General features: G+C 31.5%; 1 protein-coding gene across 2 annotated transcripts; it reads right to left on the bottom strand.

Moving 5' to 3' along the window:
* Positions 1–8,184: 8,184 nt before the first annotated feature.
* LOC118046876 (DEAD-box ATP-dependent RNA helicase 24) lies at positions 8,185–12,930 on the bottom strand. Of its 2 annotated transcripts, XM_035055960.2 has the most exons (5): positions 12,225–12,927; positions 10,885–12,113; positions 9,412–9,451; positions 8,570–9,059; positions 8,185–8,440 (listed from the first exon to the last, which is right to left on the bottom strand). In XM_035055960.2, exons 1-5 carry the CDS (start codon positions 12,814–12,816, stop codon positions 8,389–8,391), a joined length of 2,403 nt encoding a protein of 800 aa, XP_034911851.1. In that variant the 5' UTR covers positions 12,817–12,927; the 3' UTR covers positions 8,185–8,388. The 2 variants fall into 2 exon arrangements, with proteins under 2 accessions (XP_034911851.1, XP_073263651.1); XM_073407550.1 differs by lacking the exons at positions 8,185–8,440; positions 9,412–9,451 and having other exon boundaries at positions 8,774–9,059; positions 12,225–12,930.
* Between the last annotated feature and the right edge of the window lie 1,956 nt (positions 12,931–14,886).

The following is a 14,886-nucleotide window of genomic DNA, read 5'->3' on the forward strand; positions in this document are numbered from 1 at the left end:
GGTGTTTGAAGTGGTGCATCAAGATATTTCCAATGATGACGCTCGTGATGGTGAAGAATGGATAATATAGCTCTAATATACTTTTTTCTCCTCCTCCTTTTTTTCTCTCATCTCTTAAGCAAAGTACATAAGCTTCATTTTATTTGTTTTGTTTATACAATGTGGTCCTTATTTTTTTTATTTGCATCTATTTTTTTAATATATTGTAGGTTAATTTTTTTTTCTTCAATTTCATCCATATCATTTGATTATATTTAGTATTCATTTCAAATTTGATCCTTATTCTTTTGGTTTTTTTTATATCTATTTTTTTTTAATACCTTTTATAGGTTAGTTTTTTTTTCAAATTTATCTCTCATCATTTAATTTCATTTAGTTTTATTTTAGATGTAGTCCTAATTTTTTTAATTGCTATTTATTTAATTTTTAACAATTTCCTAATTCTATTTTATTTTGATTTCCATCCCTCAATATTAGGGATTGCAATTGAATCCGAACTCAATAGTGCCACCTCAACCCGCCCCGAACTAATTGGTGTTTTTTGGATGGTTACCTTACTCAATGAGTAATGAATATGGTATGAATATTATCAAAACATACCTCGAACTCGCCCGAATCTAATACACACACATTATTGTTTTAAGACAATGTGATATATACACATTTTGATATTGATATTGATATTGACATAAAACACTTATATATGTATAATGTTTATTATTTTATAGTTTAATAATTTGATACACACTTCAAATTCATATATTAGTTAATTTATTTTTTATTTAATACTAAATAATTGCTAGATAATAAATATTCATATGGATAAATAATTTCATCTCTCGACGTTAGAGATGACAATTTAAACTGAACTCGATAGATATCGAACTGAACGGGTCAATAGTTTCTTTGTGGTTACCTTGCCAAATAGATAATAGATAATGTATGACTATTATCAAAATCGAACCGAAACCCACCCAAAGTTAACATGAAATGTATATTTATATTATATAGATATATTTGTTGAATATTTTTATTTTCTTAATGCAATATGATATATCTTGTTGCACGGGTGTCGTGTCGTGAGGATCGAACTCCCAGGTCAGGACCTCTCTGATGTTAAGGGAAACGATAAAGAATTCTTGTTTCTTATTAGTAAAAAAAAGGATAAAGTTGCTATCTAATATTCTGATAACTAGAAACCTTAACTGATCTCAGAGTCTAGATAAGAGGATTGGTTATGTATAAGGATTTGGTAACCAAACTCTTTCTCGGCAAAAAGCTTTGTTCGGTGAATCTCGAGGTCTTTCAGCTCTGGGTAGGCATGAAAGAAATTAATTATAAAAAAAGAGGATGACTTAAGACAACAAGAATGATTAAAGCAGTAAGTCACTTACAAGCCCAAGAACAATTATGAGAAATCTATGAATGTGTCCTCACCAGAATTCGTATCACCCCTAGTACAAGTAAGTTGTGTTGTTTGTTTGTTTGATATAAACTAAGTTATTGTTATGTTTTTTTTGGTTTGTCTAAAATTTAGGAAAAGTTTATCTTGGTAAAGAAACTCTTATCTTATCAGGTTAAAACCTTGTCATTCTAGAGTAAAAAACATATTTTTATGTTTTTTTAATATCGGGAATACATTTTACATATAAGTTCATTATTCTTGATATTGGGACAAACAAAATAAATTCTTTTGGTATTTTTAAAATGCAGGTCAAGTTCTCAAGACTTTAATAAATTGGTTACTAAATCCAAAAATACATGTAAAAAAAGAGAGCCTATTTTGTGATTTTTTAATATGCTAAAATATGAAAATATAATTTATTTTTAAGATGCTTGGTCATATGCAAATTAAAATAAAAATTGAATTTTAAAAAAAAATATTCTTTTATTGTTGTTTTTGTGGAAGGGAACTTATTCGTTTAATATTAAAAAAATATCTCGTGCGTAGGTCACAATTTCAAATATTAAATATGCAAGGGTAGAAAAAAGTGAGGAATTCAAATTAATTTTTTAATGGTTTTGATTGGGAAAGGGTTATGGTAATGTTGGACAAGATGTCCCTTATGGTGTTTTTTCTTTTTCCATCCTCTTTATAATTGATGGCTGAGTTTAGGAATAACAGGTCTAGGGTTTTGTGTGTGTCTTTTGGTGTGTGTGGGAGAGGATGAAAGAATGCACGACTTTTTTTTTTGTTTCTTATTGTTACTCTTTTTTTTTTGGCGAACGCGTTCCTCCTGGTTTTTTTTGGTCGCACAACCACCTATTTATAGGTAAAATATTTTTTCCTTTTCCTCCCAATTGCTCGGTCCCCAAACAACAACAAAAAAAACTTTGGTAACTCATTTTCTTTTTTTTTTGGTCCTCTTATTAAAACATGTTTATTTTTTATTTTATTTATATTTTAGAAAAATACAGTGTCAACATTGACTCAATAAAAATTTCAATGATTTTGAAATGAGTACGTTAAAAACCAAACATGTCAAAAGTGAATTATTAAATTTTGAATTCTTTTGAAAAAAACACAGAAAATATCAAAACAACTTAAATACATTAAAAATATATTTTTTGGATTTTTTTATTTTTTGCTATTTTTTGGATTTTTCAAACAAAATAAGAAAAAAAATCAAGTTATGACATGTCCATATCTTAGTATTGATATAAAATTATAATTTTATAATTTAATACAATATATATATATATATATATATATATGATTGATATTCATGTCAATATTGGAGATTCAATTCATAGTTTATGAATATTTATATTTCTGGATAATATGTAGAGTTTGGATATTAAGAAATTGACACACAAGGTAATCATTGTCATCCATACTCAACATTTGATTTTGATTTATTTTTTTATCAACTTTTATCTGCTATCTTTTTATTGTTCTTTGTTTTGTTTTGGTTTCATTTTTTATTGCTTTTTTTTTTCCTTTCAAATTTCATCATTTAGTAATTTGTGATTGTGAATTTTACTTCATTATTTTTTGGGTTTACCTTCAATAGGGTTTCAAATATTAACATAGATTGACCTTAATATTATTTTTAGATTCTTTAGCAAGTTTTGTTTTTTCAATTTTATCCTTCAATGTTTGATTTATTAGAAATTGATCTTCACTTCTTTTTTTTTTTTTTTTTTTGCTTTCTCTTTTGTTGGATTATCTCAATCTTATGCCTATGATCACGAGGTTAATAGGTTGACATGACTTGAGCAAGATTTTTTTTTCATTGTTTTTTCCATTTATGTTTTTAATTTTCATCTTTCAACATTGAATTGTTTAATAATTGAGCTTTTAACTTGAGCAAGATTTTTTTTGCATTGTTTTTTTCATTGTTTTTTTAAATTTTCACCCTTCAACATTGAATTGTTTAATAATTGAGCTTTTAACTTGCTTCCAAAGGGGTTACCCTGGTGTTACAGTGAGGTTACAGATTTTTCATGCTAACCTGGATGGATGTAAGTTGTTTTTTAAAATAAAAAAAAACATTATTTTTCATTTTTTTATTCATATTATCAAAATTATGCAGGCTTATTGACTCGGGTCAAGTCACCAACTTAAGTCTTGGTTTTGTTTATTTAAAAACATTGTCTTTACTTCCCTTTTTTACGATGGAAAAGAAAATTGGGTTAGCCTGCGGTGTAGCATGGGTCACTCATCTAGTAACATATACTAAAAGACCTTGGCGTTTCATTCTAGTAATGAATAGTGGAATGCTTTAGCCTTTTACAATTTGGTCATCAAGTTGTTTTTTTACAATTTCATCCTTTAACGTTGGGTTTAATGGATATTGAACTTCATAATTTATTTTAATTTATTTTCTATGGATTTATCCTAGTCTTATGACCTAGGTTTGGCAGGTTAATCAAAGTTGACTCAGCTCATTTTTTTGTTCTTGTTTTTTAATTGATATTTTTTTCAACTTCACCCTTTAATATTGAATTGATTGATAATTTGGCTTCATATTTTTTTCTATGTGGTTATCATAGTCTCATCACCTGGACTGCAAGTTTCATAGGTTAACCAGGTTGGCCAAAGTTTTTTTTTGTCTTTTTTAATTGAATATTATTTTAATTTCATCTTTTAATATTAAGTTGATTGAAAAATGGACTTCATAATTTTAAAAAAAAAATTCTATAGAGTTATCTAAATATCATGATTCAGGTTCGATAAGTTCACTCGAGTTGACTCGGGACGGTTTTTTTTGTTTTTCTTAAATATATATATTTTTTTTTCAATTTAGTCCTTCAACATTGAGTTTATTAGGAATTATACTTCATGACTTTCTTATATTTGCTTTATATAGGATTATTATGGATTCAAAACCTAGGTCGCAGATTAACCTAATTGCCTCAAGTATTTTTTGATTTGTTTTTTTTTTTAATTTTATCCTTTAATATTGGGTTTATTGGGAATTACACTTCAAAACTTATTTTGACTTGCTTTCTATGAGGTTATTTTGACCTCATTATTCAGGCCATAAGTTTAGTTAATTGACTCAGATGGTTTTTTTGTTCTTTTTTTAAATAATTTTCTTTTTCAAATTCATCCTTCAACATTGGGTTAATTAGGAATTGAGTTTCATAATTTGTTTTAATTTTTTTCTATGTGGTTATCTCGGTCTTACGACTAAAATTTCACAAGTTAACCCAAGTTGACTTGACTCATTTTACAAATTGAATTTTATTTTCAATTTTATCCTTCAATATTAGGTTGATTGAGAATTGAGTTTAATGATTTTTTTTTTATTTACTTTCTACAAGGTTATCAAGGTCTCATGACTTGAGTTGGAGATTTGACAGGTTAACTCAAGTTGATCCGAGTAAATCCAAGTACATTCAATATATTATGGTCTCAATATTTTTAAAAAAATATATTATCTTGATTTTTTAGTTAAACTATATTTTTAGTTGTCTTTGAACCTATAAAGTTGACTATCTCACATAAAGTCAACCTTCGTATAAATTTAATTTTTGTTTTTCTAAAAAAATATGTTAACAATAATTAATATTTTTTTTTGTTCAATAAAAATTTAATCAGACCCATAGCATAGCATGAACAATTATCTAGTTAACATATACTAAAAGGCCTTGGCATTTCATTGTAGTAATGAACAATGAAATGCTTTGGCCTTTTGTATTTTCACCCTTCAATGTTGAGTTTAATATGTATTGGACTTCATATTTATTTTGATTTAATTTTTATAGAGTTATACCAATCTTATGACTCGAGATTGACAAGTTAACCAGGATAGACTATGATCATTTTTTTTCTCAACTTCATCCTTCAAAATTAGGTTGATAGAGAATTTGATTTCATATTTTTTTTTTATTTGCTTGTTATGGGATTATCATTGTCTCATAAGTCGAGTCATGAGTTTTGTTGATTTGTCAGGTTGGCCCGGGTTTTTTTTGTCCTTTTTAATTTTATTTTATTTTCAATTTCATCCTTCAATATTTTGTTGATTGAGAATTTACTTCATAATTTTTTTTTAATTTTATTTCTATAGAGTTATCTTGGTCTCATAATCTAGGTTTGACAAGTTGACTTGGATTTTTTTTTTTTGTTGCTTTTTTTTAATTTATTTTGTTTTTCAATTTAATCCTTCAACATTGGGTTGATTGAGAATTGTCCTTTATAATTTATTTATTCTACTTCCTATTTATCACGGTCTCATGACCTAAATTATGGGTTAGCTCGGTTGCCTCGAGTTTTTTTCTTTTCTTTTCTTAATTTTTTTTTCAAATTCATTATTTAATATTAGGTTGATTGAGAATTATGCCTCATAATTTATATTGTTTTTCTTTCTACGAAGTTATCTCGACCTCATAAATCAGGTCATGAGTTTGATCAGTTGACTCGGGTGGTTTTTTTTTAATTGATTTTTTTTCAATTTCATTCTTCAACATTAGATTGATTACAAATCGAGCATTATAATTTGTTTCAATTTTATTTCTATGTAGTTATCTCAGTCTCATGACTAAGATTTGATAGGTTTACTCAACTTATTTTTCTAATTAAATTTTGTTTTCAATCTCAACCTTCAATATTTGTTTTCTATAGGATTATCATGATTTCATGAGCTAGTTTGGATATTTGACAAGTTAACCCGAGTTTATTTTAGTACATCCAAGTTGATTAGAGTAAATCCAAGTATATCTAATATGTTATCGCATTAGTATTTTTTAAAAAATATCATCTTGATGTTTTTAGTCAAACTACATTATTATGAGTCATTCAGATTGTCTTCGGACCTATAAAATTGATCATGTCACATTGTGTCAACCTTCATATAATTAAATATTTTTGTTAGAAAACATGTTAACAATACCTGAATATTTTTTTTATGTTGAAAAAAATTTGATTCGACTTATAGCATAGCACGAGCAATTATCTAATGATTGTAGTCAGATGAAGAGCACTTGACAAACGTGCTTAATCCTAAGAAAGCCTTTACAAAATGTTAAAAATATTATGTTCATATCATAGGTTTATCATCTCACTCTACTGCCCACTTAAACCCTCCTTTTCGATCGGTATAATAGGCATGATAAGGGGTCAAATGCCTAATAAAAGCTAGACTCCATAACATATTAAAATAAAAATAAAAGGGAAGGGAAAATCATCGTATACATATACTCAAATTACTATTTAATGTGACAATGTAATTACCATTTTTTTTCTTACCAAAAAAATCATTGGCTTTGATGTTAGGGCTATTTTAGTCTTTTTACAATGCCTATTAATCATTAGCAGATTGATAGGGGGTTGAATTATCTTTTTAAAATTTTAAAGCATGGTAAAATGACTCATTTACCTTTAAAAACAAAAATTTTAGAATTATAATCTAGGGGTTTTTTTTTTAGTCATTGCATTTTTTTTATGCATGGTAAAACAACTCAATTACTCTTAAAGTCAATTTTTAAAGCTTGCATTCAAAGGATTTTTCATCTTTTTATTATGGTTTTTTTTGTTATTAAGAACTTGATTGAGAGCAAATTAGTTTTTTAATAAATATAAAATAATATTTTAATAAAAAAGTTGCTGCCACTTGCGGCATCTCTTGGCAACCAATAACTCTTTTCCACCATGTTATTTGAACCTTCATGTTCTTCTCTTCCTAATAGGGCGGCACGTGGCGGCAAAGGTGGCATAATTTGTATTTGACGATAGTTTTTTTTTTCTTTTTTTTCTCTCCTTCTCTTAAAATTTTCCATTATCATTCAAAATTTTATATTTGTCCTTATAGTTATTGATATTTCAACTCCAACCCTTATTCTTTTGATTTTTAAATAGTAAATTACTCTAAGCATCCTATAATTTGATTATTATTTTTACTTTGCAACCTCGATCAAAACAGATTTTGAAAATCAATAAAAAGATAATGATGCTCCTATATATATGAAAGCATAAAAAGTAATCATTACCATATAGCTCATCCTCTTTCTTTGTGCTGACCTTCTCTCTTCTTTCTCACTCTATTTCTATGAAACACAAATCTAGAATAAAAATCCAAATACAAATCTATGCTTTAGAACAAAATCAAACACAAATTTGCATTATGTGACCTTTTCTTCTTATGTTTTGGTGGTGGCATTGATTTCTTGTCTGGAACTCAACAACAAAAAAAAAAAAAGGCATGTTCCAATTCTTTTCTTGAAATGAGATTTTAAAATTTGTATAGTACACGCATGACCATTGACTTGAAAAAAAAAATACACTAGGTTTTGGGTTTATTTGGTTATGCAACTTTTGGGGTTATTTTAGGTAAGGATTTAGTTGAGTTTTGATTGTGTTTTTAGGTATGATTTGCGGTCCAAACCGATTGGATTCTGGGTTTAAACTAAGGTATATGAAATTAGTTGGGTTTTGAGTAAGAAAAGGTGTGATTTCTAGTTTGATTCGCAGTTAAATTACCCGTGCAGAACAAAGGTATGGTGATGATTCCCAATATACAATTGACGCGATATGTGAAGTTAACATTGGAAATATTTCAAGGCAAAATCTTTTTGACAGTATCGGTAGAGAGAAAATGATAACCAGACTTCTTTACAGCTACCAAAATTAGAATGTAAATGTAATCAGAAGATATGCAACGCTGTTTGACAGTATAGGTAGTTGTTAACAAACTACTAAGCAAAGTCTTGTAGAATTTCATGCTATGGAACAAAGCTCAATGATGGAAAATCAAATCATATTTGATTATTATGCAGGAAATATAACATACATAAAACCAATTATGGCATGATACAGAATTAGGAGCAAGCTACAAAACCATCGCACTAGGAACTCACTAAGCATAAAAGCACAACCAAGATCATTTTGGCTTCTAGAAAAGACATGTCATCATCCATGCGAGAGTTCTGTGACTGTTCATGAATCTAACGGTCCCAACCAGAGGGCCTCCGCCTTTCTCTCCCTCTATCTCTGGAACTGCAATGGCAAAAGCAACAAAAAGGCCTTGTCAGCATTAAAATTGTCAACAAAAATGTTTTGGAATCACTCCAACTGAACATAAACAATAGCAAAGAAAATAGTGGAAAATTCAGCTGGGACACGTACCCTTCTGTATTCTTCTGACTTGTATTTCCTCCAGAGTTCTGACTGACTGTCCGAGTTTGAGTTGCATCTCCTCCAATTGAACCACCAGGGGCAAATCCAGGCAATGAACTGGTTGTCCGAGGTCTATCCATATCTACTCCAATTGAACCACCAGAGACAAATCCAGGCAATGAACTGGTTGTCTGAGGTCTATTCATATCTCCGCCAATTGAACCACCAGAGACAAATCCTCGCAGTGCTGGTCTCTTGTTAGCATAAACACTTGAACTGGTATTCAAGCCTGGACTTTGGGAGTTTGATGTAGCCGCAACAAAGTTGCTCTTGAATTGTGCCATCACCCCCGTCCTCAGCGAATTAACAGCGGTAGATCGACTTGTAACAGCAGGAGATGAAGTACTATTGGATTCTGGATTATAACCAATGCCAAGACCAAAATCCACTCCGCGTACACCTCGACTGCCTCCACCCCTGCCTTTACCCTTTTTCCCACCTGCACACAACATTACACTTCATGTAAGCATTTCAATGAAGATTCTATAAATCAAGAATGAGATAACTTCCTTGATTAGTAAAAACAATATATATAATAAAATGACAGTACTTGTGTTACTCCACACCATCTACTTCCTTATGAATTCTTATTTCTTAGGAAGACAGTTGGATCTTTGCATTTTAAGGAAAAAGAAATTGCCTTGAAAATATATTTGGAAAATCAAATCATTAATTAGAAGATGATGCCAACTCTCAAGCATGCTAGAGTAATGAATAAGCAAGCAATTACAAGTATGCACAGATATCGCCCAGCCTCAAGCAATTTAATATGCAGGATAGAAAAAGCTTACCTCCTTTTCTGGAATCACGTTTGGACCTGAATCTCCCATCCTAATGATTTACATGGTAAATGTCACTCAACAGTCTCATTACATGTGCATCAATTAACTCATGTGCTAGCATGTAAATACAAGAGAGAGAGAGAGAGAGAGAGATTAACACATCAAATGGATGCAATGGTGCAACTAATTTTTATTTAGTAACAAATAACATACAGGTAAACCTACAAAACTCCACTCCAAGCCCAAGAAAAAACAGTAAAAAGTTCATTAACATGAGGATGCAGCAGAAAACATCGTAATATGGACTGTTGAAACCTTATAAATCCATCTATCATGAACAATCTTGTTTTGTCTCTTTTGTGCTACCAACGCCTTCACCTGGATTTGAGCATTCATGCTGGAAAGATCCTTTTAACATAATCTTTCAATTTGCTGCCTTCCAGGATGTTGATCTAATAAGCTCATGTTGGATTGAAAAATATATAGGGTATAATTATTTTTATGATCTCATGAAGCCTGTGAATGGGCTTTATTTATTATGTAACTTGTAGTCCTGTAGGACGAACAAAAGCTAGTGAATTATAGAAAGATCTCCCTCATCCTAGTTATCCTTCCTTTTCTTTCTCCTCCTTTATAACTCTTTGGTCATCATGTAAAATATTTTCTCTTTCCTTAGCAAGGCAGAAGAGATCATAGTTACTACGACATCCATTTTCTGTGCAGTTCAGCCTCATTGTCTTGTTACATATGGAAAATTATTTCTATCAACTATTAATATGAAAACCTGGAGTATTTTCTGTTCTCCCTCCTCTTCTTTCTCCTGTTTTTAACTCTTTGGGCATAACCTAAAATATTTCTCTTTCCTTGTATTAGCAAGGCACACAAAGAAACATAGGACTATGACATCAAATTTCTGTGCGGTTCATCCTCATTGTCTAGTTTCATATGGAGAACTACTTCAATCAACTATGGACATGATAATCTACAGTATTTTGTAGTCTCCCTTCTCCTTTTTAACTCTTCAACTGTTAACCTAAAATATTATCTTCCCTTGTATTAGAAAGGCACCAAAGGAAACATTGGTGACTAAGACATCAATTTATGTGTGGTTCATCCTCATTGTCTTATCCATACAAGAAGCTACTTCAATCGACTATTTATAGAATATGGGCTATCACTTCAATAAGCCATTATATGAAACTCATGTTCATTGTTACAGTTATTCGATAAGGTTGTTGCAGCAAAAGAATTATATTTCTGGGACAAACTGGATGTTCAACTGGTTTCCAGTTTGTAACTTATGCAAGGGTGATTACTGACCAGCCCACCAAAAAAGAGTGTAATGGGAAGATTAAGATTTCAAACTCCAACTAGACTAGATTCTGTAAAATGATGAACAAACTACCAAATTTAAGCATCTAAGATGTGTGAGATGTATTATAAAGCATCAAATAAGAAGGAAAATTCTATAAAAAAACTTACCTTCATAGCAAGATCCATAAGTTCCACAGAGACATTCTGACCAGCAGCAATCAAACTGTTAACCAATTCACCAGCAAACCGTGCCTCTTTCTGAGTTATAAGAGTGTATGCAATCCCATCTTTATCACCAGCTCGACCGGTCCTACCAATGCGATGGACATGCACATCCATCTCTCTTGCAATATCGAAGTTGACCACAGACTTAATTGACTTGATGTCAAGTCCACGAGCAGCAACATCAGTTGCAACAAGAACATGATAGACACCAGATTTAAATTTTTGTAAAATTTCCATCCGAGAAGCCTGGTCTTTATCACCATGAAGGGCGGCAACTTTAAACGCCTTTTGAGCCAATTGTGACTCAATATCATCCACAGTAGCCTTCTTAGAAGCAAAAACCAGAACATCACCCTCGTCAATCATCCCGGGTAGCTTTTCGATAAGCCAAGGCAACTTCTCCGCATCAGAAGGAATAACTTGAACAACCTGAGTAATATCCTCATTGGCCCTTCCAACCTCCCCCACTGTAACTCTCACAGGATCAGTGAGGATCTCCCTGGCTAACTTCTCAATTTTGCGAGGCATTGTAGCTGAAAATAGTAAAGTCTGGCGATCTGGTCTAATCTGACCAACAATAGACCTTATTTGTGGCTCAAACCCAAGGTCAAACATCCGATCAGCCTCATCAAGTACCAAGTAAGTTGCTCTCGACATATTTAATGCCTTCATCTTTAACATGTCAATTAATCTCCCAGGTGTAGCGATAACAATCTCACAACCTGCCTTGAGTTCTTTGAACTGATCAAGCTTGGACATTCCACCATACACAGCAGAGACCCGTATCCCATGTGATTTAGAAAATTTCTTTGTCTCCAAATATATCTGATGCGCCAATTCCCTAGTAGGCGCACATACTACTCCTATCGGACCCTCTTCTTTCTCGAGTTCAGGCTGATCCATAATATGAACGAGCATAGGAAGTACAAAAGCAGCAGTCTTACCTGAACCTGTCTTAGCCATACCAATAATATCACTACCGGAAAGCACAATCGGCAGAGCTTGGCACTGTATTGGTGTAGGCTTTTCATATCCTTGTTTCGCAATAGCATTCATCAGTTGTGGTGAAAAACCACAATCTTCAAATGTTTTAATTGGCCTTGGAACTTCAAAACCTGAAACACGGATAGCCAGACTCTTCATGTATTCCGCAACATCCTGCTCACTCATCTCTGCATAAAATCAAACATGAAATAAGGATTTATTTCACATTACAAAATTCCAGTTTCCCTAACATACTTAGCTGAAAGTAATAAGAACATAGCATTTCCTCGGAAATTTACCTAAAATCGATGGGCTCTCCTCATAGAAATCCTTGCTAAAAGGCTCATACTCGATAGAACCATGGTCAAGAGCTTGAATCGGCTCAATCTTCTTTTTATCAACAACAACCGGATTATCATCAGAATCATACTCCAGCATCCCCGCATCCACAGCTTTTGCCGCAGCATAAACCTCCTCATCGGAATCATAACCAGCACGAAGTGCATCTGCGGCCAGCGTCAACCCTAGATCCTTCTTCGCCCTCAAAAAACTCTCCATAGGATCATCATCTTCATCATCATCATCCTTATACCTCTCCACCTTCTCCTTAGCCTTCGGCGGTGGTGCTGCCCTCATCTCCTCGTGTATTCCCTCCATGAACGCATCCAGAGGGTCAATTTCGGCAGCTGAGCCATTATTTTCTGCACTCTCCTTGGCGGCATCATTATCGGCGTAATCGATGTTGTCAAGGTCGGTATCCTCGTAGTTATCGTGGCTTTGGCGAGAGGAAGGAGGGACGTAGAGCCTTTGCGGAGCTTGGGATCTTTCAAAGTTGTACGTTGCTTGGCGGTTTATGCCAAACCCTTCGAATCCGAATTTTCGCTTTGACATGATTGCTGCTTCTTCTTGTTCAATTAACCCTAGATTGGCATGTAAAACCCTAATTGAACGTGGAGACTTGAGAGAGTGATTTTTTGGGGATTATTATTATTATTATTATTATTTAATTTATTTATTTTTAAAGAAAGAGGAAAGCGTGACGTCCCGGTTCTTGAGTGTTCACCGAGGCGGAGGATGGGTTCGATCCTTTGATGACGGACAAAAATTCGGTATTGGGCTGATCGGTTTAGGTTTACTGTGGACTTACAGCCCATGCATATAATATTGGGCCGGGCCATTTTAACCTATGGTCGGCCCTTTTATGTAAGTAATCTGTTCAACATGAGCCTGCACCTAAAAACGTGACTGGAAATTGAATATTCTTTGCCTCCTTAATTATTTTTATTATTACTATTTAATTTGTAATAACAAGCGGTGGGTTCGTGTCCTGTTTTCAATGCTTTTTTGGTAATGGCAAGGTAACAACCTGTCTGTTGTTTTCTTTAGTTGAGAAAGAAAAAGGAAGGTAACCACTAGAGGTTGGGACTTGGGAGGAGAATAATGATGATTAATTATTTTTAGGGTCTTGATATTGAGTTTCAACGTGTTTTTCTTAAAATTTAATTATTATTTTTTAAATTAATTTTTTTAAAATATTTTTGAATCATCCTATATTAAAAATAAATTAAAATATAAAAATATATAATCTATATATATATATATATATATATAGATAGATAGATAGATAGATATATTTAATAAATCTTTAAATCATGATTTAGTGGGTGTTAGGTGGCATGATTTCGACCATAATATCAATAAGACAGCATGATATGTGGATATTGCATGGGCGGTTGCGTAGGCCCCTTGAAATGGCCTGCTGTCATTCCGACAAAGCAACTAAACAACATGGATTCATACGACTAAGGGAAATTCGGGTTATGTTTCGTTAATAAAAATCGGTTTTGAAGTGAATTTAATATTATTAAAAAATATGTAAAAAAATATTTTTATTTTTTTTATCCCAGAATAATAACTAAATATTATTATGAAATTGGTTATTTTATGCTATGTTTTGATTATTTATTTGAGGAACGAAGATTATTATTGGGATTTCCCTTCTTGGCTTTGAGCAACCATATGAATTTCCAATATTGAGAGTCTCATTTGTGTTATTGCGTAGCTTCCTACTTTACATTGACTAGTCTATGCCGAGATTTGGACCTTTCATTAGTATATAAATTCGCTGCCTTCCCAGAAATAAGAAAATTCAAACTCGGTGATAATCAATCTGCAGATAAATTATTAGCAAGAAAAGGACAAGTGTGGAGGGCACCCGGGAATATATATCATGATAAAAGGCAAAACTAGTCTAATTTTTCATGATTAATTCGGATTAATTTATTAAATTCATGATCCGAGTCATGAGTATAGGATAACCTCTTATAAAAATAAAATTTAATTATCAATCAATATAATATTAAAAAATAAAATTGAATTAAAAAAATATATATAAAAAAAAAACTCAAGTCAACCTAAATTGTAAACCTCAAGTTAAATATCATAATTTTTATTTAAAAATTAACAAATTAAGAGGAAAATCTCCATATTTAAATAGTGTAAAAACTTTGATCAAATAAAAATAAATTGGTATATGAAAAATACCGATGATTAGAGATTTAACAAAAATAACGCGTGGACTTTATTGAGTGGTATTTTTGTAAATAAAAAGAAAAACCTTTTCCCTTTCCTTAAGAACAACTAATGACTTATGGAGAGGGAGAGAAGTTGATTTTTTTTCCTTCTTTCCTTCATATCTTCCCTTTTCCTTTTCTCTCGTATTGGTTTATAGGGAGAACAACAACTAAGTAAATTCCTACCAAAAAAGTAAATCAAAGTAGAAACTTTTGAAAGGGGAAAAAGGGAATTCTTGGAAAGTATTGCAAAAAGCTTATCATATCGGGTTAATCAATAATGGTGAGATGTTTTTTATAATTAAATCCATTTTTATTCTTGTTTTTGGTTAGGGGGGATAAAAAATCCTCAAATATGGAATTTTAGATTTTATGTAAGTTGTGAAGA

The sequence above is a fragment of the Populus alba genome, chromosome 2, assembly GCF_005239225.2.
Source record: "Populus alba chromosome 2, ASM523922v2, whole genome shotgun sequence".
Taxonomy (NCBI): Eukaryota; Viridiplantae; Streptophyta; class Magnoliopsida; order Malpighiales; family Salicaceae; genus Populus; species Populus alba.

What these genes read in the sequence shown, in the direction of transcription:
- LOC118046876 (XM_035055960.2), bottom strand. Translation starts at nt 12,816, where the DNA reads ATGTCAAAGCGAAAATTCGGATTCGAAGGGTTTGGCATAAACCGCCAA. An exon ending in GGAGAGCCCATCGATTTTAG is followed by an intron (nt 12,114 to 12,224) that starts GTAAATTTCCGA and finishes GATTTTATGCAG; the next exon opens with AGATGAGTGAGCAGGATGTT. An exon ending in ACGTGATTCCAGAAAAGGAG is followed by an intron (nt 9,060 to 9,411) that starts GTAAGCTTTTTC and finishes TGTTGTGTGCAG; the next exon opens with GTGGGAAAAAGGGTAAAGGC.